General features: G+C 49.0%; 1 protein-coding gene across 2 annotated transcripts in view; it reads right to left on the bottom strand.

Annotated features, from left to right (window-relative positions):
• Positions 1 to 22,431, bottom strand: part of PUF60 (poly(U) binding splicing factor 60) — an 82,218-nt gene extending 59,787 nt beyond the window's left edge. The window contains exon 1 of one of the 2 annotated variants that reach the window (XM_068238203.1): positions 22,300 to 22,431. In XM_068238203.1, the coding sequence (XP_068094304.1) occupies positions 22,300 to 22,320 (21 nt within the window). In that variant the 5' untranslated portion in view covers positions 22,321 to 22,431. The remainder of the gene's footprint in view (positions 1 to 22,299) is intronic. The other variant, XM_068238204.1, reaches the window with a different exon arrangement.
• Positions 22,432 to 23,862: the final 1,431 nt, after the last annotated feature.

Raw genomic sequence — 23,862 nt, 5'->3', positions numbered from 1 at the left:
CTTACAGCACACAGGAAATGGTTACATGTAGGCAGCAGCTCATCCATAGAGCTCACTGACAGCATACAGGAAATGGTTACACGTATGCAACAGTTCATCCATAGAGCTCGCTTACAGCATACAGGAAATGGTTACACGTATGCAGCAGTTCATCAATAGAGCTCGCTTACAGCACACAGGAAATGGTTACACATAGGCAGCAGTTCATCCATAGAGCTCGCTTACAGCACACAGGAAATGGTTACACGTATGCAACAGTTCATCCATAGAGCTCGCTTACAGCATACAGGAAATGGTTACACGTATGCAACAGTTCATCCATAGAGCTCGCTTACAGCATACAGGAAATGGTTTCACGTATGCAGCAGTTCATCAATAGAGCTCGCTTACAGCACACAGGAAATGGTTACACGTATGCAACAGTTCATCCATAGAGCTCGCTTACAGCATACAGGAAATGGTTACACGTATGCAACAGTTCATCCATAGAGCTCGCTTACAGCATACAGGAAATGGTTACACGTATGCAGCAGCTCATCCATAGAGCTCGCTTACAGCACACAGGAAATGGTTACATGTAGGCAGCAGCTCATCCATAGAGCTCGCTTACAGCACACAGGAAATGGTTACACGTAGGCAGCAGTTCATCCATAAAGCTCGCTTACAGCACACAGGAAATGGTTACACGTATGCAGCAGCTCATCCATAGAGCTCGCTTACAGCACACAGGAAATGGTTACACGTATGCAGCAGTTCATCCATAGAGCTCGCTTACAGCACACAGGAAATGGTTACATGTAGGCAGCAGCTCACCCATAGAGCTCGCTTACAGCATACAGGAAATGGTTACACGTATGCAGCAGCTCATCCATAGAGCTCGCTTACAGCACACAGGAAATGGTTACATGTAGGCAGCAGCTCATCCATAGAGCTCACTGACAGCATACAGGAAATGGTTACACGTATGCAACAGTTCATCCATAGAGCTCGCTTACAGCATACAGGAAATGGTTACACGTATGCAGCAGTTCATCAATAGAGCTCGCTTACAGCACACAGGAAATGGTTACACATAGGCAGCAGTTCATCCATAGAGCTCGCTTACAGCACACAGGAAATGGTTACACGTATGCAACAGTTCATCCATAGAGCTCGCTTACAGCATACAGGAAATGGTTACACGTATGCAACAGTTCATCCATAGAGCTCGCTTACAGCATACAGGAAATGGTTACACGTATGCAGCAGTTCATCAATAGAGCTCGCTTACAGCACACAGGAAATGGTTACACATAGGCAGCAGTTCATCCATAGAGCTCGCTTACAGCACACAGGAAATGGTTACACGTATGCAACAGTTCATCCATAGAGCTCGCTTACAGCATACAGGAAATGGTTACACGTATGCAGCAGGTCATCCATAGAGCTCGCTTACAGCACACAGGAAATGGTTACACGTATGCAACAGTTCATCCATAGAGCTCGCTTACAGCATACAGGAAATGGTTACACGGATGCAGCAGGTCATCCATAGAGCTCGCTTACAGCACACAGGAAATGGTTACACGTATGCAGCAGCTCATCCATAGAGCTCGCTTACAGCACACAGGAAATGGTTACACGTAGGCAGCAGTTCATCAATAGAGCTCGCTTACAGCACACAGGAAATGGTTACACATAGGCAGCAGTTCATCCATAGAGCTCGCTTACAGCATACAGGAAATGGTTACACGTATGCAGCAGTTCATCCATAGAGCTCGCTTACAGCACACAGGAAATGGTTACATGTAGGCAGCAGCTCACCCATAGAGCTCGCTTACAGCATACAGGAAATGGTTACACGTATGCAGCAGGTCATCCATAGAGCTGGCTTACAGCACACAGGAAATGGTTACACGTATGCAGCAGGTCATCCATAGAGCTCGCTTACAGCACACAGGAAATGGTTACACGCATGAAGCAGCTCATCCATAGAGCTCGCTTACAGCACACAGGAAATGGTTACATGTAGGCAGCAGCTCATCCATAGAGCTCGCTTACAGCACACAGGAAATGGTTACATATAGGCAGCAGCTCATCCATAGAGCTCGCTTACAGCATACAGGAAATGGTTACACGTATGCAGCAGTTCATCCATAGAGCTCGCTTACAGCACACAGGAAATGGTTACACGTATGCAGCAGTTCATCCATAGAGCTCGCTTACAGCACACAGGAAATGGTTACACGTATGCAGCAGTTCATCCATAGAGCTCGCTTACAGCATACAGGAAATGGTTACACGTAGGCAGCAGTTCATCCATAGAGCTCGCTTACAGCACACAGGAAATGGTTACACGTATGCAGCAGTTCTTCCATAGAGCTCGCTTACAGCACACAGGAAATGGTTACACGTATGCAGCAGTTCATCCATAGAGCTCGCTTACAGCACACAGGAAATGGTTACACGTATGCAGCAGTTCATCCATAGAGCTCGCTTACAGCATACAGGAAATGGTTACACGTAGGCAGCAGTTCATCAATAGAGCTGGCTTACAGCACACAGGAAATGGTTACACGTATGCAGCAGTTCATCCATAGAGCTCGCTTACAGCACACAGGAAATGGTTACACATAGGCAGCAGTTCATCCATAGAGCTCGCTTACAGCATACAGGAAATGGTTACACGTATGCAGCAGCTCATCCATAGAGCTCGCTTACAGCACACAGGAAATGGTTACACGTATGCAGCAGTTCATCCATAGAGCTCGCTTACAGCACACAGGAAATGGTTACACATAGGCAGCAGCTCATCCATAGAGCTCGCTTACAGCACACAGGAAATGGTTACACGCATGCAGCAGCTCATCCATAGAGCTCGCTTACAGCACACAGGAAATGGTTACACGCATGAAGCAGTTCATCCATAGAGCTCGCTTACAGCACACAGGAAATGGTTACACGCATGAAGCAGTTCATCCATAGAGCTCGCTTACAGCACACAGGAAATGGTTACACATAGGCAGCAGCTCATCCATAGAGCTCGCTTACAGCACACAGGAAATGGTTACACGCATGCAGCAGCTCATCCATAGAGCTCGCTTACAGCACACAGGAAATGGTTACACGTAGGCAGCAGCTCATCCATAGAGCTCGCTTACAGCACACAGGAAATGGTTACACGTATGCAACAGTTCATCCATAGAGCTCGCTTACAGCACACAGGAAATGGTTACACATAGGCAGCAGCTCATCCATAGAGCTCGCTTACAGCACACAGGAAATGGTTACACGCATGCAGCAGCTCATCCATAGAGCTCGCTTACAGCACACAGGAAATGGTTACACGCATGAAGCAGTTCATCCATAGAGCTCGCTTACAGCACACAGGAAATGGTTACACGCATGAAGCAGCTCATCCATAGAGCTCGCTTACAGCACACAGGAAATGGTTACACGCATGAAGCAGTTCATCCATAGAGTACTACAATGCAGCTGGGGAGCTCCCCTCTGAAATCTGAGCGACCAGTAGCGGGGTAGTGTGCCTTATCATGCTCCCCTAGTAAGGAGCATTTCAGTGCATGTGTGGCCACGAGAGTGCAACTGATGCTGGCTCAGGGCCAGCCGCTGGAGGGAGAAGAGCAGAAAGACAGGGACCAGGACGGCTACAGGGACCAGGACGAAGCCCTGAGGAAGTGACACTGGTTCCCTTGAAGAGAGAGTCTAAACTAGATCCTGGCCTCTGTGCAGAGAACGGCTCACCTAACAAGTGTATTAGTGGATAAACAAGACTCAGAACATTTACCGTGCATCCGGAAAGTATTCACAGCTCATCACCTTTCCCACATTTTATTATGTTACAGCCTTATTCCAAAATGGTTGAAATTCATCTTTATCCCCCAGAATTCTACACACGACACCCATGATGACAATGTGAAAAAAAGTTTCCTTGAGGTTTTGGCAAAATTATTAAAAATAAACAAAAAATTCAGAAAGCACTTCCTAGAGCTGGCCCACCATCTAAACTGAGCGATTGGGGAGAAGGGCCTTATAAAAAGGTGACCAGGAACCCGATTGTCACTGTCAGAGCTCCAGAGGTCCACTGTGTAGAGAGAGGAGAACCTTCCAGAAGGACAACCATCTCTGCAGCAATCCACCAATCAGGCCTGTATAGTAGAGTGGCCAGACAGAAGCACATGGCAGCCAGCCTGGAGTTTGCCAAAAAGGAACCTGAAAGACTATCGGACCATGAGAAACAAAATTCTCTGGTCTGATGAGACAAAGATTGAACTCTTAGGTATGAATGCCAGGCGTCATGTTTGGAGGTAACTAGGCACCGGTGGTCACCAGGCCAAGACCATCCCTACAGTGAAGCATGGTGGTGGCAGCATCATCACCAGGCCAATACCATCCCTACAATGAAGCATGGTGGTGGCAGCATCATCACCAGGCAATACCATCCCTACAGTGAAGCATGGTGGTGGCAGCATCATCACCAGGCCAAGACCATCCCTACAGTGAAGCATGGAGGTGGCAGCATCATCACCAGGCCAAGACCATCCCTACAGTGAAGCATGGTGGTGGAAGCATCATCACCAGGCCAAGACCATCCCTACAGTGAAGCATGGTGGTGGCAGCATCATCACCAGGCCAAGACCATCCCTACAGTGAAGCATGGTGGTGGCAGCATCATCACCAGGCCAAGACCATCCCTACAGTGAAGCATGGTGGTGGCAGCATCATCACCAGGCCAAGACCATCCCTACAATGAAGCATGGTGGTGGCAGCATCATCACCAGGCCAAGACCATCCCTACAGTGAAGCATGGTGGTGGCAGCATCATCACCAGGCCAAGACCATCCCTACAGTGAAGCATGGTGGTGGCAGCATCATCACCAGGCCTATACCATCCCTACAGTGAAGCATGGTGATGGCAGCATCATCACCAGGCCAAGACCATCCCTACAATGAAGCATGGTGGTGGCAGCATCATCACCAGGCCTATACCATCCCTACAGTGAAGCATGGTGGTGGCAGCATCATCACCAGGCCTATACCATCTCTACAGTGAAGCATGGTGGTGGCAGCATCATCACCAGGCAATACCATCCCTACAGTGAAGCATGGTGGTGGCATCATCATCACCAGGCAATACCATCCCTACAATAAAGCATGGTGGTGGCAGCATCATCACCAGGCCAAGACCATCCCTACAGTGAAGCATGGTGGTGGCAGCATCATCACCAGGCCAAGACCATCCCTACAGTGAAGCATGGTGGTGGCAGCATCATCACCAGGCCAAGACCATCCCTACAGTGAAGCATGGTGGTGGCAGCATCATCACCAGGCAATACCATCCCTACAGTGAAGCATGGTGGTGGCAGCATCATCACCAGGCAATACCATCCCTACAGTGAAGCATGGTGGTGGCAGCATCATCACCAGGCCAAGACCGTCCCTACAGTGAAGCATGGTGGTGGCAGCATCATCACCAGGCAATACCATCCCTACAGTGAAGCATGGTGGTGGCAGCATCATCACCAGGCCAATACCATCCCTACAGTGAAGCATGGTGGTGGCAGCATCATCACCAGGCCTATACCATCTCTACAGTGAAGCATGGTGGTGGCAGCATCATCACCAGGCAATACCATCCCTACAGTGAAGCATGGTGGTGGCAGCATCATCACCAGGCAATACCATCCCTACAATAAAGCATGGTGGTGGCAGCATCATCACCAGGCCAAGACCATCCCTACAGTGAAGCATGGTGGTGGCAGCATCATCACCAGGCCAAGACCATCCCTACAGTGAAGCATGGTGGTGGCAGCATCATCACCAGGCCAAGACCATCCCTACAGTGAAGCATGGTGGTGGCAGCATCATCACCAGGCCAATCCCATCCCTACAATGAAGAATGGTGGTGGCAGCATCATCACCAGGCCAAGACCATCCCTACAGTGAAGCATGGTGGTGGCAGCATCATCACCAGGCAATACCATCCCTACAGTGAAGCATGGTGGTGGCAGCATCATCACCAGGCCAAGACCATCCCTACAATGAAGCATGGTGGTGGCAGCATCATCACCAGGCCAAGACCATCCCTACAGTGAAGCATGGTGGTGGCAGCATCATCACCAGGCCAAGACCATCCCTACAGTGAAGCATGGTGGTGGCAGCATCACCAGGCCAAGACCATCCCTACAGTGAAGCATGGTGGTGGCAGCATCATCACCAGGCCTATACCATCCCTACAGTGAAGCATGGTGGTGGCAGCATCATCACCAGGCAATACCATCCCTACAGTGAAGCATGGTGGTGGCAGCATCATCACCAGGCCAAGACCATCCCTACAGTGAAGCATGGTGGTGGCAGCATCATCACCAGGCCAAGACCATCCCTACAGTGAAGCATGGTGGTGGCAGCATCATCACCAGGCCAAGACCATCCCTACAGTGAAGCATGGTGGTGGCAGCATCATCACCAGGCCAAGACCATCCCTACAATGAAGCATGGTGGTGGCAGCATCATCACCAGGCCAAGACCATCCCTACAGTGAAGCATGGTGGTGGCAGCATCATCACCAGGCCTATACCATCCCTACAGTGAAGCATGGTGGTGGCAGCATCATCACCAGGCCAAGACCATCCCTACAATGAAGCATGGTGGTGGCAGCATCATCACCAGGCCTATACCATCCCTACAGTGAAGCATGGTGGTGGCAGCATCATCACCAGGCCAATACCATCCCTACAGTGAAGCATGGTGGTGGCAGCATCATCACCAGGCCTATACCATCCCTACAGTGAAGCATGGTGGTGGCAGCATCATCACCAGGCCAAGACCATCCCTAGAGTGAAGTGTGGTGGTGGCAGCATCATCACCAGGCCAAGACCATCCCTACAGTGAAGCATGGTGGTGGCAGCATCATCACCAGGCAATACCATCCCTACAGTGAAGCATGCTGGTGGCAGCATCATCACCAGGCCAAGACCATCCCTACAATGAAGCATGGTGGTGGTGGCAGCAGCATCACCAGGCCAAGACCATCCCTACAGTGAAGCATGGTGGTGGCAGCATCATCACCAGGCCAAGACTATCCTTACAGTGAAGCATGGTGGTGGCAGCATCATCACCAGGCCAAGACCATCCCTACAATGAAGCATGGTGGTGGCAGCATCATCACCAGGCCAAGACCATCCCTACAATGAAGCATGGTGGTGGCAGCACCATCTCCAGGCCTATACCATCCCTACAGTGAAGCATGGTGGTGGCAGCATCATCACCAGGCCAATACCATCCCTACAGTGAAGCATGGTGGTGGCAGCATCATCACCAGGCCTATACCATCCCTACAGTGAAGCATGGTGGTGGCAGCATCATCACCAGGCAATACCATCCCTACAATGATGCATGGTGGTGGCAGCATCATCACCAGGCAATACCATCCCTACAATGATGCATGGTGGTGGCAGCATCATCACCAGACCAAGACCATCCCTACAGTGAAGCATGGTGGTGGCAGCATCATCACCAGGCCAAGACCATCCCTACAGTGAAGCATGGTGGTGGCAGCATCATCACCAGGCCATACCATCCCTACAGTGAAGCATGGTGGTGGCAGCATCATCACCAGCCAAGACCATCCCTACAGTGAAGCATGGTGGTGGCAGCATCATCACCAGGCCAAGACCATCCCTACAGTGAAGCATAGTGGTGGCAGCATCATCACCAGGCAATACCATCCCTACAGTGAAGCATGGTGGTGGCAGCATCATCACCAGGCAATACCATCCCTACAGTGAAGCATGGTGGTGGCAGCATCATCACCAGGCCAATACCATCCCTACAGTGAAGCATGGTGGTGGCAGCATCATCACCAGGCCAATACCATCCCTACAGTGAAGCATGGTGGTGGCAGCATCATCACCAGGCCAAGACCATCCCTACAGTGAAGCATGGTGGTGGCAGCATCATCACCAGGCAATACCATCCCTACAGTGAAGCATGGTGGTGGCAGCATCATCACCAGGCCAAGACCATCCCTACAGTGAAGCATGGTGGTGGCAGCATCATCACCAGGCCAATACCATCCCTACAGTGAAGCATGGTGGTGGCAGCATCATCACCAGGTAATACCATCCCTAGAGTGAAGTGTGGTGGTGGCAGCATCATCACCAGGCAATACCATCCCTACAGTGAAGCATGGTGGTGGCAGCATCATCACCAGGCCAATACCATCCCTACAGTGAAGCATGGTGGTGGCAGCATCATCACCAGGCCAATACCATCCCTACAGTGAAGCATGGTGGTGGCAGCATCATCACCAGGCCAATACCATCCCTACAGTGAAGCATGGTGGTGGCAGCATCATCACCAGGTAATACCATCCCTAGAGTGAAGTGTGGTGGTGGCAGCATCATCACCAGGCAATACCATCCCTACAGTGAAGCATGGTGGTGGCAGCATCATCACCAGGCCTATACCATCCCTACAGTGAAGCATGGTGGTGGCAGCATCATCACCAGGCAAATACCCTCCCTACAGTGAAGCATGGTGATGGCAGCATCATCACCAGGCCAAGACCATCCCTACAGTGAAGCATGGTGGTGGCAGCATCATCACCAGGCCTATACCATCCCTACAGTGAAGCATGGTGGTGGCAGCATCATCACCAGGCAATACCATCCCTACAGTGAAGTGTGGTGGTGGCAGCATCATCACCAGGCCAAGACCATCCCTACAGTGAAGCATGGTGGTGGCAGCATCATCACCAGGCAAAGACCATCCCTACAGTGAAGCATGGTGGTGGCAGCATCATCACCAGGTAATACCATCCCTACAGTGAAGTGTGGTGGTGGCATCATCATCACCAGGCCAAGACCATCCCTACAGTGAAGCATGGTGGTGGCAGCATCATCACCAGGCAAAGACCATCCCTACAGTGAAGCATGGTGGTGGCAGCATCATCATTAGGCAATACCATCCCTACAGTGAAGCATGGTGGTGGCAGCATCATCACCAGGCAAAGACCATCCCTACAGTGAAGCATGGTGGTGGCAGCATCATCACCAGGCCAATACCATCCCTACAGTGAAGCATGGTGGTGGCAGCATCATCACCAGGCCAAGACCATCCCTACAATGAAGCATGGTGGTGGCAGCATCATCACCAGGCAATACCATCCCTAGAGTGAAGTGTGGTGGTGGCAACATCATCACCAGGCAATACCATCCCTACAATGAAGCATGGTGGTGGCAGCATAATCACCAGGCAATACCATCCCTACAGTGAAGCATGGTGGTGGCAGCATCATCACCAGGCCTATGCTGTGGGGATGTTTTTCAGTGTTAGGAACTGGGAGGTTAGTCAGGATAAAGGGAAAGATGACTGCAGCAATGTACAGAGACATCCTGGATGAACACCTGCTCTAGAGAGCTCTTGTACTCAGACTGGGGTGACGGTTCATCTTTCAGCAGGACAACAACCCTAAGCACACAGCCAAGATATCAAAGGAGTGGCTTCAGGACAACTCTGAGTGTCCTTGAGTGGTCCAGCCAGAGCCCAGACTTGAATCTGATTGAACATCTCTGGAGAGGTCTTGCAATGGCCGTGCACCGACACTTGCATCCAACCTGGTGGAGCTTGAGAGGTGCTGCAAAGAGGAATGGGCGACACTGGTCAAGGATACATGTGCCAGGCTTGTGGCATCAGATTCTGGAAGACTTGAGGCTGTAATTGCTGCCAAAAGGTGCATCCACAAAGTATTGAGCAGAGTCTGGGAATTCTTATGCGATTCCTCAGGTTTTTTCGTTTTTACAAAATTTGCCAAAACCTCAAGCAAACTTTTTTCCACGTTGTTATTATGGGGTGTTGTGTGTAGAGTTCTGAGGAAAACAATGCATTAAATCAATTTTGGAATAAGGCTGTAACATAAAATGTGGAAAAAGTGATCTGCTGTGAATACTTTCCGGATGTACCAGGGCTGTGGATCTGGAGTCTGAGCAATTTTGGGTACCAGGAGTCGGAGGTTTCATAAACTGAGGAGTTGGATGATTTTTGTACAAAATACACAGCCCTGGTAAGTGTTAGACTAAGGAGTAGGAGTGGTTTCATAAACTGAGGAGTCAGAGGTTTCTGTGACATACACACGGTTCCCGAGAGTCACAAATGCAAATTCCATGGCAAATAAAAAAAAAAAATTTTAAACCAACTTTTTTCCCCTCTGCCTGGCTCAAATGTTAGCAACTGCATGCTAATGACCCTTGGGCAAGTCAGATATCCCTGTAATCACTAGGTACATCACATGACTTTCTTTCCCAAAGCAAGAATCTTGAGATATGGCTAGGGTCCAGGACAACCAACCATGCAGGGAGAGAAACTTCACGGCTAGACTGCTCTCCCTGAGATAGTGAGGCACCTTAGCCCCAAAACCTCTCTGTCCAAGGGGGCACTGCCCCAGTCAAATTTCACAAGGCTGGACTTGTACGTGTCATAACCCCTCCCAACTACAATAAGGATTAAAAACAAAATGACACTGAGCCCAATTGGTTCTACATCTTTGTCGAATACCATGCTAACAAGCCAGCTGGACACTGGCAGACTGCTTCTCACAAAGGCCTCTGGCCTAAAAGGGTTACCTACCGCACACTGAGACCTGGGTTTAATTCCCAGCCACGGTATGTAAGCTGGCTTTTGATATAGTACAATTCCGTGGATTAAGCAAGCTAATTTTTCTCTTGGATTGATCATAATGGTACATGCTAGGCTGGCTTCAGCGTGTAGTGTTGTTGGCGGTATAGTGGTTAAACGAGTTACCTACCGCACACTAAAGGTGCGTACACACATGCGACTATAGTCGTTTGTAACGATCGTTCCCCGATCTTTACCAACGACGATCGTTACAAAAAACGAACCAACGACTATTAAGGCAAACGACGAACGAGGCAAATCGCTACAAAACAAAGTTCTGTCTTGGCGGATTTTTACCACCGACGATCGTTAGCAAAAGTGGTACATCGTTGGAAACGATCGTTCATACCAGGCTGGACATGCGCATTTCACTTTTTCTCCAAGGAACTTTACAATTTTATGCGCAGGCGCATTAAGTGCTTTTACGTGGTGTAACGTTCGTTCTAACGATGTGATCGTTACACACTTTTTACAACTAACTTTACTTCGGTCGTTCGTCAATTAAAAGATCGTTCGTCGTTGACAACGAACGATCGTTGTCGCATTTGTGTACGTAGCATGAGACCTGGGTTCAAATTCCCAGCCCAGCCTGGGTTCAATTCCCAGCCACGGTATGTAAGCTAGCTTTTGAAATACTACAATTCCCTGGAAGATGAGACCCTCTTCCCTCCGGAAGGAGGGAGGATAAGGAATAACAATCCGCTAGGAACAAATCTACAAGATCCTAACTAAACTCTCCCTAGCAGAGCCTGTCAGCAGCTGTCCCTTAAAGGGAACCAGAGGCCCCAGAAAGAATACATATCTGGGGCTTCCTCCAGCCCCATACGCACGGATCGCTCGCACGCCGCCCTCCTCCGCTTCCTGCATCCGGCGGTACCGGGTCCCGTAGTTTCGGCCAGTCGGCGGCATCACAGGGGCTCCCGGCATACCCGTACGCGTGCAGCTGTGTACTGCGCAGCCGCACGCGTAAGGGTATGGAGGGAGCCCCTGTGATGCGGACAATTGGCCGCGTCCGCCGGAAGTGACGGAACCCAGTACCGCCGATACAGGAAGCGGAGGATGGCGGCGTGGTAGCAATGCAGGCTTATGGGGCTGGAAGAAGCCCCAGGTATGTATAAAATCTTGTTTTCTTTTTAGGATTTCGGCGTCTCTGGTTCCCTTTAACTAATTACTGGAGGCAGACGAGTGAGTAAAACGGCACAAGGACCTTGCCTTTTATAAGGGGGGGTGGGGCTCCAGGAGTGAGTGTAGTCTGATTGGCTACAATGTGCCTGCTGACTGTGACTGACTCGCCGGCGAACGCGAACCACGTAAAGTTCGCCTGGAACAGTTCCGATCTCTAATCCTGAACAGTCAGTATCAGCATTTTCAGCTCTGTAATAAGGTGAAACGCTTTCAGCATAGAGGGGAGGATCTAGTTTATAAACACAAGGAGCACTTCCTTATCTGTTTCTACAGTTTCCCAGCAGCAGAGTGACACTTCCACACAACCTATACCCACATACACTTATACGTGGATATAATCCGAACATTTGTATAGCGCTTTTCTCCTGTCGGACTCAAAGCGCTCAAGAGCTGCAGCCACTGGGACGCGCTCAGGAGGCCACCCTGCAGTGTTAGGGAGTCTTGCCTTGAACTCCTTACTGAATAGGTACTTGACCTAGCCAGGATTCGAACCCTGGTCTCCCATGTCAAAGGCGGAACCCTTAACCAGTACACTATCCAGCCACTACTAATATGTATACATAGGTTATGGAGTAAGGATATACATAGGTTATGGAGTAAGGAATTACATAGAGTACAGATTATCTGAATCATTCTACCAGTATGAAATACCCCCCATGGTAATCCCAGATCCATGTGCAGAAGCTCCAGTATTAGATTTTATTCTGTTTAGCAGGTTGATATTTTATTGTTTTCCTGCAGTGATATTTCTGGAATGTTATTGGTGGGATCAGTTTCCTCTCATTCTTTGGTAGCAAATGTGAGATGTTTCAGCCAGCAGGGGGAGCCGTGCTCCCATTCACACGCTGACCCAGTTCCCCAGCTTCTTGTCAGCTATCTGGGGACAGGAGCAGAATATAAACAACACACCGCCCCACACGCAAGCATTGCAAACCACTGAGAAACATGCTGGCAGAAACATGACATTTCTGTGCAGGGACTGGCCATTCCCACAGTGAGAAAACCTTCAGCAGCAAGAAACCCCCCAGCAGCAAGAAACACGCATATACTCCCCTTCACATGCAAAACAGCAGCTACTCACAGCAAGAAACGCCAAGCAGCAAGAAACCCCCAGCAGCATGAAACACCACTATCCTCCCCCTTCACATGCAAAACAGCAGCTACTCACAGCAAGAAACCCCCCGCAGCAAGAGACCCCTCTATCCTCCCCTTCACATGCTTAACAGCAGCTACTCACAGCAAGAAACCCCCCGCAGCAAGAAACACCACTATCCTCCCCCTTCACATGCTAAACAGCAGCTACTCACAGCAAGAAACCCCCCGCAGCAAGAAACACCACTATCCTCCCCTTCACATGCTAAACAGCAGCTACTCACAGCAAGAACCCCCCCCAGCAGCAAGAGACCACTATCCACCCCTTTCACATGCAAAACAGCAGCTACTCACCGCAAGAAATCACCAGCAACAAGAAACCCCTAGCAGCAAGAAACACCACTATCCTCCCCTTCACATGCAAAACAGCAGCTACTCACAGCAAGAAATCACCAGCAGCAAGAAATCACCAGCAGCAAGAAACCCCCAGCAGCAAGAGACCCCCAGCAGCAAGAGACCCCCAGCAGCAAGAAACACCACTATCCTTCTCCTTCACATGCAAAACAGCAGCTACTCACAGCAAGAAATCACCAGCAGCAATAAACCCCCAGCAGCAAGAGACCCCTCTATACTCCCCCTTCACATGCAAAACAGCAGGTACTCACAGCAAGAAACCCCCCAGGAGCAAGAAACACCACTATCCTCCCCTTCACATGCTAAACAGCAGCTACTCACAGCAAGAACACCCCAGCAGCAAGAAACACCACTATCCTCCCCTTCACATGCAAAACAGCAGCTACTCACCGCAAGAACCTCCCAGCAGCAAGAAACCACTATCCACCCCTTTCACATGCAAAACAGCAGCTACTCACCGCAAGAAATCACCAGCAACAAGAAACCCCTAGCAGCAAGAAACACCACTATCCTCCCCTTCACATGCAAAACAGCAGCTACTCACAGCAAGAAATCACCAGCAGCAAGAAATCACCAGCAGCAAGAAACCCCCAGCAGCAAGAAACCCCCAGCAGCAAGAAACCCCCAGCAGCAAGAAACCCCCAGCAGCAAGAAACCCCCAGCAGCAAGAAACCCCCAGCAGCAAGAAATCATTAGCAACAAGAAACCCCTAGCAGCAAGAAACACCACCATCTTCCCCCTTCACATGCAAAACAGCAGCTACTCACCGCAAGAAACCACCAGCAGCAAGAAACACCACTATTCTCCCCCTTCACAAGCAAAACAGCAGCTATTCACCGCAAGAACCTCCCAGCAGCAAGAAACCACTATCCACCCCTTTCACATGCAAAACAGCAGCTACTCACCGCAAGAAATCACCAGCAACAAGAAACCCCTAGCAGCAAGAAACACCACTATCCTCCCCTTCACATGCAAAACAGCAGCTACTCACAGCAAGAAATCACCAGCAGCAAGAAATCACCAGCAGGAAGAAACCCCCAGCAGCAAGAAACACCACTATCCTTCTCCTTCACATGCAAAACAGCAGCTACTCACAGCAAGAAACCACCAGCAGCAATAAACCCCCAGCAGCAAGAGACCCCTCTATATAGCTACACTACACAGTGTTCTCCCCAGAATTTTTTTCCAGCTGGGTGGCATGAAAAAGTAGGCGGGTGGGGCAAGATCAGAGAATGCAGGGCCGGTGCTTTTCTGCACAACTCTGATTACAGCAGAGGAGGAAGTGAGCCGATGACAGCCGGGTGCTCACCAAAACTAGCCGGGTGGAGCACTCGGCTAAAAGAGCCTGGGGAGGACACTGCTACATATAATACACTATCAGCCTATAATATAGTGCAGCTCCCCCTGGTGGTTACGCCTGGACTCCACAAGACCTGTGATGGTGCCCTGTGGTATCTGACTATAAAGCTATAATACATATAATACACTATCAGCCTATAATATAGTGCAGCTCCCCCCAGTGGTCAGGCCTGGACTCCACAAGACCTGTGATGGTGCCCTGTGGTATCTGACTATAAAGCTATAATACATATAATACACTATCAGCCTATAATATAGTGCAGCTCCCCCCAGTGGTCAGGCCTGGACTCCACAAGACCTGCACAGGTGTCCTATGGTATCTGACTATAAAGCTATAATACATATAATACACTATCAGCCTATAATATAGTGCTGCACCCCCTGGTGGTCAGGCCTGGACTCCACAAGACCTGCACAGGTGTCCTATGGTATCTGACTATAAAGCTATAATACATATAATACACTATCAGCCTATAATATAGTGCTGCACCCCCTGGTGGTCAGGCCTGGACTCCACAAGACCTGTGATGGTGCCCTGTGGTATCTGACTATAAAGCTATAATACATATAATACACTATCAGCCTATAATATAGTGCAGCACCCCCTGGTGGTTACGCCTGGACTCCACAAGACCTGTGATGGTGCCCTGTGGTATCTGACTATAAAGCTATAATACATATAATACACTATCAGCCTATAATATAGTGCAGCTCCCCCCAGTGGTCAGGCCTGGACTCCACAAGACCTGTGATGGTGCCCTGTGGTATCTGACTATAAAGCTATAATACATATAATACACTATCAGCCTATAATATAGTGCAGCTCCCCCCAGTGGTCAGGCCTGGACTCCACAAGACCTGCACAGGTGTCCTATGGTATCTGACTATAAAGCTATAATACATATAATACACTATCAGCCTATAATATAGTGCTGCACCCCCTGGTGGTCAGGCCTGGACTCCACAAGACCTGTGATGGTGCCCTGTGGTATCTGACTATAAAGCTATAATACATATAATACACTATCAGCCTATAATATAGTGCAGCACCCCCTGGTGGTTACGCCTGGACTCCACAAGACCTGTGATGGTGCCCTGTGGTATCTGACTATAAAGCTATAATACATATAATACACTATCAGCCTATAATATAGTGCAGCTCCCCCCAGTGGTCAGGCCTGGACTCCACAAGACCTGTGATGGTGCCCTGTGGTATCTGACTATAAAGCTATAATACATATAATACACTATCAGCCTATAATATAGTGCAGCTCCCCCTGGTGGTCAGGCCTGGACTCCACAAGACCTGTGATGGTGCCCTGTGGTATCTGACTATAAAGCTATAATACATATAATACACTATCAGCCTATAATATAGTGCAGCACCCCCTGGTGGTTACGCCTGGACTCCACAAGACCTGTGATGGTGCCCTGTGGTATCTGACTATAAAGCTATAATACATATAATACACTATCAGCCTATAATATAGTGCAGCTCCCCCTGGTGGTTACGCCTGGACTCCACAAGACCTGTGATGGTGCCCTGTGGTATCTGACTATAAAGCTATAATACATATAATACACTATCAGCCTATACTATAGTGCAGCTCCCCCCAGTGGTCAGGCCTGGACTCCACAAGACCTGCACAGGTGTCCTATGGTATCTGACTATAAAGCTATAATACATATAATACACTATCAGCCTATAATATAGTGCTGCACCCCCTGGTGGTCAGGCCTGGACTCCACAAGACCTGTGATGGTGCCCTGTGGTATCTGACTATAAAGCTATAATACATATAATACACTATCAGCCTATAATATAGTGCAGCTCCCCCCAGTGGTCAGGCCTGGACTCCACAAGACCTGTGATGGTGCCCTGTGGTATCTGACTATAAAGCTATAATACATATAATACACTATCAGCCTATAATACAGTGCAGCTCCCCCTGGTGGTCAAGCCTGGACTCCACAAGACCTGTGATGGTGCCCTGTGGTATCTGACTATATATCTATAATATATATAATACACTATCAGCCTATAATATAGTGCAGCTCCCCCTGGTGGCCAGGCCTGGACTGCACAAGACATGTGAAGGTGTCCTGTAGTATCTGACTATATATCTATAATACATATAATACACTATCAGCCTATAATACAGTGCAGCACCCCCCAGTGGTCAGGCCTGGACTCCACAAGACATGTGAAGGTGTCCTGTAGTATCTGACTATATATCTATAATACATATAATACACTATCAGCCTATAATATAGTGCAGCTCCCCCTGGTGGCCAGGCCTGGACTCCACAAGACATGTGATGGTGCCCTGTGGTATCTGACTATATATCTATAATACATATAATACACTATCAGCCTATAATATAGTGCAGCACCCCCTGGTGGTTACGCCTGGACTCCACAAGACATGTGATGGTGCCCTGTGGTATCTGACTATATATCTATAATACATATAATACACTATCAGCCTATAATACAGTGCAGCTCCCCCTGGTGGCCAGGCCTGGACTCCACAAGACATGTGAAGGTGTCCTGTAGTATCTGACTATATATCTATAATATATATAATACACTATCAGCCTATAATATAGTGCAGCTCCCCCTGGTGGCCAGGCCTGGACTCCACAAGACATGTGAAGGTGTCCTGTAGTATCTGACTATATATCTATAATACATATAATACACTATCAGCCTATAATACAGTGCAGCTCCCCCTGGTGGCCAGGCCTGGACTCCACAAGACATGTGAAGGTGTCCTGTAGTATCTGACTATATATCTATAATATATATAATACACTATCAGCCTATAATATAGTGCAGCTCCCCCTGGTGGCCAGGCCTGGACTCCACAAGACATGTGAAGGTGTCCTGTGGTATCTGACTATATATCTATAATATATATAATACACTATCAGCCTATAATATAGTGCAGCTCCCCCTGGTGGCCAGGCCTGGACTCCACAAGACATGTGAAGGTGTCCTGTGGTATCTGACTATATATCTATAATATATATAATACACTATCAGCCTATAATATAGTGCAGCTCCCCCTGGTGGCCAGGCCTGGACTCCACAAGACATGTGAAGGTGTCCTGTGGTATCTGACTATATATCTATAATATATATAATACACTATCAGCCTATAATATAGTGCAGCTCCCCCTGGTGGCCAGGCCTGGACTCCACAAGACATGTGAAGGTGTCCTGTGGTATCTGACTATATATCTATAATATATATAATACACTATCAGCCTATAATATAGTGCAGCTCCCCCTGGTGGCCAGGCCTGGACTCCACAAGACATGTGATGGTGCCCTGTGGTATCTGACTATATATCTATAATACATATAATACACTATCAGCCTATAATATAGTGCAGCACCCCCTGGTGGTTACGCCTGGACTCCACAAGACATGTGATGGTGCCCTGTGGTATCTGACTATATATCTATAATACATATAATACACTATCAGCCTATAATACAGTGCAGCTCCCCCTGGTGGCCAGGCCTGGACTGCACAAGACATGTGAAGGTGTCCTGTAGTATCTGACTATATATCTATAATACATATAATACACTATCAGCCTATAATACAGTGCAGCTCCCCCCAGTGGTCAGGCCTGGACTGCACAAGACATGTGAAGGTGTCCTGTAGTATCTGACTATATATCTATAATATATATAATACACTATCAGCCTATAATATAGTGTAGCTCCCCCTGGTGGCCAGGCCTGGACTGCACAAGACATGTGAGGGTGTCCTGTGGTATCTGACTATATATCTATAATACATATAATACACTATCAGCCTATAATACAGTGCAGCTCCTCCAAATAGGGAAGTCAATGAGCTGCAGATAATTCTGTGATGATGCAGAATTCTAAAAAATGTATGCAGGCTGGAAAGAGACTCATTGAGTTCCAGCTCATGTTCACGCAGCCTAAATTTGCATGTGTTTGCATCAGCTTGATATGATTTGCATGTCACTGACCATCCCTTATCTGCTGGAGCAGCTGGTTCCAGGTGGCCGTACGTCGGCATATACGCACAAAGGGCAGAGGGGAAATGTGGGCGTGTCTTACAGCCGCTAGTAAACCTCCTACAATTGTGACAATAATTTACAACTGGGCACCTGTCTTTTCAAACTAAAGCCAGCCATACATCAGGCGATGATGGGCAGATTCCACCAAGAGAAAAATCTCTCTCTGATCAGCTGCCCATATACCACAGGCCGATCAAGGTCATGCTGAACTCAATCCAGAATCAGCCTTGTGTGACGCCTCTGACCACCTCGCCACCCAGGTGATTTCCCCTAATGTGTCCCCCCTCCCAGCGCCCAGTGTATGTTATACATTACCTGTTCGTGACCTCCGCTTGTCCCCGTAGGCTCCGGGCGTTCTCTGATCTGCATACACATGCATGCCACGTGGTTGCCTAGTAACGTGGCTATGTGTGTCTGTTGTCATACGTGTGCCCCTTATTAGGCAATCACGTAGGGTGCGCATGTATGGAGAGTGGAGTGCGCCCGGAGCCTGCGGGGACAAGGGGGGACAGCGCCGGGGGTTTTGTCCCGTTTGTCAATAGGCCATAAATTTCACGCCGTTACCACTGCGCACCCGAACGAGCAAGTCGGCCCAACATCTTGCAGCATGCGCGATTGACTTATGCAACCAATTTTATCCTGAAACTGGTCGCATTGTTGGTCGGGCATGCACTTGGCGGCACAGATTTTCGATTATAGTAATCGAATCAGATGGTCGATCGGCCGCCAAGTCACCTGATGTATGGGTTCCTTAACTCTCCCTCTATCAACTCCTAACGCCAACAAATATAAATACGCCAACCTACCGCTATCACATGTAATTACGTCACCCTACCGCTATCAAGGTCTCCAGTTTTCCTGGACCGGTAGGCTGGACAATTTGAGCCAAGCTGCCATGTTTGCCAGATTTTGGTGGATGGGAGATGATTAGGGATGGTGAATGTGATAGAAATAATTTCAAGTTGAAACCCTCTAGGCTCCTCCCCACTCCCCTCTAGATTGTAAGCTGGCAAGGATAGGCTCCTCCCCACTCCCCTCTAGATGGTAAGCTGGCAAGGTCAGGTTTCTCCCACTAATGTCTCCACCCCACTACCTTCAGTCGGAGACATTTTGGATACCTGGAATCAGTGGTTTCAATTAACTGAGGATTATTTTTGAACCAAATCTATATCCTTTGTAAAAGTTAGACTAAGGAGTCGGAGCCATTTTGGGTACCTGGAGTCAGAGTCGTGGTTTCATAAACCGAGGCGTTGGAGCTGGAGTCGGATGATTTTTGTACTGACTCCACAGCCCTGATCAGAGTCAAACTCAATCACATAAGCGGCCAAAATCTTAAACCTCGTAGTCACGGGCCAATTGGTTTATTAAGATGTAACATTTATTGAACAGTCTCAAGCTAAGTGCTGTGACTATAGGGAACAGGGGAGGCATCCCACCCGCCTTCTTCAGAGTAGCGCAGTTTTATGTTTCCCTGCCCCAGTGCTGCTTCGGCATGAAATAAAGCCCAAGGCAGGATGCCAAGCGTCTCTTCCCCATAGTCTTGTTGGTAAGCTGCCACACAATGGGGTTTGGATGCCAAGAGGGGGCCCCATGGCTCGTTGCTGCACTCTACCCAGGGCTGTGGAGTCGGAACCATTTTGGATACCTGGAGTCAGAGTTGGTAGTTTGATAAACTGAGGGGTTGAAGTCGGATGATTTTTGTACAGACTCCACAGCCCTGACTCTAGGGACCTCCTCCTAGAGTTTCTTGTCTTGCAGTAATGTATCACATAAACATACACCAGTATTGGGGAGGTCTCAGGCACACATCAGCTATGTCTGTATCTGTATTGCTGGATGTCCGGATTCAATGTGTAAACATGTTTCCAAATATGTTTTGTTTGTACAGAACTACAGACAATGTAGGTGCTATATAAATAATAAAGTTGATGCAAGATTATGCTAATTTTGTATGTAAGCTTATGCAGCTTGAAAAACTGATCGGTTGAATCCTAACTCAAAAGGACTTGATTCAGCCATTGTGAAGCTGCATGTATCCGTAGAGAAAATGTGTGTAAACCTGCATCAACTTGGAGTTATTTGCATATCACTGACAACATTGCTAATGTTGTTCATTGTTTATAAATGATGGCGTGATGGGAATAGTGTTGCTTTTACTGAGTAGCTACTTGGAATTAAAATGTAAATGAGACAGCTGTGGCAGCGGGAGAGGGGGGTTAACTTACCCATGCAACCATCGGATGCACCCGTCGTGCTCCATGACACCCCTACACTTCCTCTTTCTGGGTTGAAGGAGGAAGTATCAGCAGTGTTCTCCCCAGGCTCTTTTAGCTGGGTGCTCCACCCGGCTAGATTTGGTGACCACCCGGCTGTCATCGGCTCACCTCCTCACCTCCTCCTATGCTGTAAGCAGAGTTGCCCTGCATTTTCAACTTGCCCCACCCGGCTACTTTTTCATGCCACCCGGCTAATATTTCATGCCACCCGGCTGGAAAAAAATTCTGGGGAGAACACTGATCAGAGTGATGTGAATGCGACGCAGGGTGCAATGGATCAGAAGGCTGCATGGGTACGTTAAACCCCCTCTCCCGCTGCCACAGCTGTCTCATTTACATTCCAAGTAGCTACGATTATGGAGCTACTCAGTAGAAGCAACAATAGATGGGAAGTGGTTGAGGGATTGGAGCTATTGGTTGCAGCAATTAGATACTTCAGGGAAGCCAGCAGGAAACCTCATAGGGAAATTCAGCTGATGAGAACCTGAGACGGAGCCTCTGCTATAAATTATACATACCTGGGGCTTCCTCCGATCGCTCCCACGCCGTCCTCTTCTGACTGCTCACCTGCAACTGCCCCGATAATTCCTACAGTTGGTCCAGGCAGTGCAGTCCGGCCAGGTGCGCCTGAGCAGTAGTACAGCACGGGAGCGCTCCAGGGGATGTGAACGCAGTGGAAGAGCGTGCGGCCGGGCTGAGGTGAGCTGATGACAGCCGGGTGATCACCAAAACTAGCCGGGTGGAGCACCCGCCTCAAAGAGCCCGGGGAGAGCACGGTTTCCAGGGCGAATTGCAGAGAAATGGAGAGGGAGAAGAGGAAGTAGTGGCAGTGATGAGGCTGGAGGAAGCCCCAGGTATGTATAACTTATGGTGAGGAAGTAAACCCCACCCCCACTATGCAGCCAATCACAAGGCTCCCTGCTGTGGGGGTGCTGAGGCTGGAGGGGGCCCTGCCTCTTTCTGTACTGTGTGTGTGGGGGGGGGGGTGCAGCTGCGAGCAGAGGGGAGATCCTGCGGGGCTTCCATGATGGGGGAGGCGGCTATATCACGGGGAGGAGGTCCCATAATGATGGGGGGGGGGGGGATAGACACACACGATGTGGGGGGAGTATGATGATAATAATGGACACAGACACACAATGATACACGCAGCCAGAGCAATGCCCCGCCCATTCCTCCTCTCCCGGTACCGGGGTGGGCGGGGCTCCGGGCCCACAATACCGGCCTCCTCACTCACCAACATGACTGCGGTCGCCATCCGTCTCCTCCGGCTCCTCTGCGCCTTCACACCGCCGCAACTCCCGCGAGATCTCCCCTTCACCACAGCATCCAAGCCTCGCGAGATCTCCCCCTCACCACACTATTCAAGCCTCGCGAGATCTCCTCCTCACCACACTATCCAAGCCTCACCATCCAACTCTCGCTAGATCTTACCACAGCATGCAAGCCTCGCGAGATCTCCCCCTCACCTCACCATCCAAGCCTCGCGAGATCTCCACTCACCACACCATCCAACTCTCGCGAGATCTCTCCCTCACCTCACCATCCAACTCTCGCGAGATCTCCCCTCACCACAGCATGCAAGCCTCCCGAGATCTCCTCCTCACCACACCATCCAAGCCTCACCATCCAACTCTTGCGAGATCTCCCTTTGGCCTCAAACGCCTCTCCTACTGTGAGACTTCCGCTTCTTTCTTCTCCACTCTCAACAAGCTTTATTGTTCCGCACAAGAAAGACGTTGTGATTCAGGAGGATCCCTTTCATAGGCTGTGAAGACAGCTTGTGCCTCTATTAGGCCTCATTCTCATCTAAGGGCCCTTTTCCACTACCAATCGCACATCACAAACGCCAGCGACTGCGATTTTTCATTTGCATTGCCTTATCCCTCTTCACATCCCCCAGAAAGCGATGTCCACTTACAGATCACATCACTAGAGTGGGAAATACTCCTCATGATTTCTATCATAAATTAGCAACCCTATCGATTTAAAAATCACTAGCAATTTGCGATTCAGCTGTGCAGTACAAAAAGGCCCTTAAATCCAAATCCCCGACCGCAGCAATTTTCAATTTTTGTGGGCGATTTTTTTTCTCCTGGCGCTCGGGCGAGCGCTGCAGTTTTTCTAAGATGTTTTGTACAGTGATTGCGTTTTTACACTTCCGGACGTTAGTCAGGAACTGAACTCTTTCATCTGGAAAAGCATAACTACACTATATTTATTCTTAACACACTCACCCAATCGCTGCACCAAGCAGTTTTGTGAGCGTTTCCGTTTTTCCTATACCTTCCATTGAGGCAAAATTACCTCAAAATTAGTACAGCTTTTCTGAGCGAATCGGAAACGAACCACTCAGATGTGAACTCTCTCATAGGGAATTTTTTATTATTATTATTATTTAGTATTTATATAGCGCTGACATATTACGCAGCACTGTACAGTGTATATATATATATATCTTGTCACTAACTGTCCCTCAAAGGAGCTCACAATCTAATCCCTACCATTGCCATATGTCTATATTATGTAGTGTAAGTACTGTAGTCTAGGGCCAATTTTAGGGGGAGCCGATTAACTTATCCGTATGTTTTTGGCATGTGGGAGGAAACCGGAGTGCCCGGAGGAAACCCACGCAGACACGGAGAGAACATACAAACTCTTTGCAGATAGTACCCTGGCTGGGATTCGAACCAGGGACCCAGCGCTGCAAGGCGAGAGAGCTAACCACTACGCCACCGTGCTGCCCTTAATCATGGCACAAGCGCTTTTAGAGCTATCTTACAAATCGCCTACGCTTGAA

Source organism: Hyperolius riggenbachi, chromosome 5 (genome assembly GCF_040937935.1).
Source record: "Hyperolius riggenbachi isolate aHypRig1 chromosome 5, aHypRig1.pri, whole genome shotgun sequence".
NCBI lineage: Eukaryota > Metazoa > Chordata > Amphibia > Anura > Hyperoliidae > Hyperolius > Hyperolius riggenbachi.
Note: the sequence above shows the minus strand (reverse complement) of the source record. Positions and strands in the feature narration are given on the sequence as shown.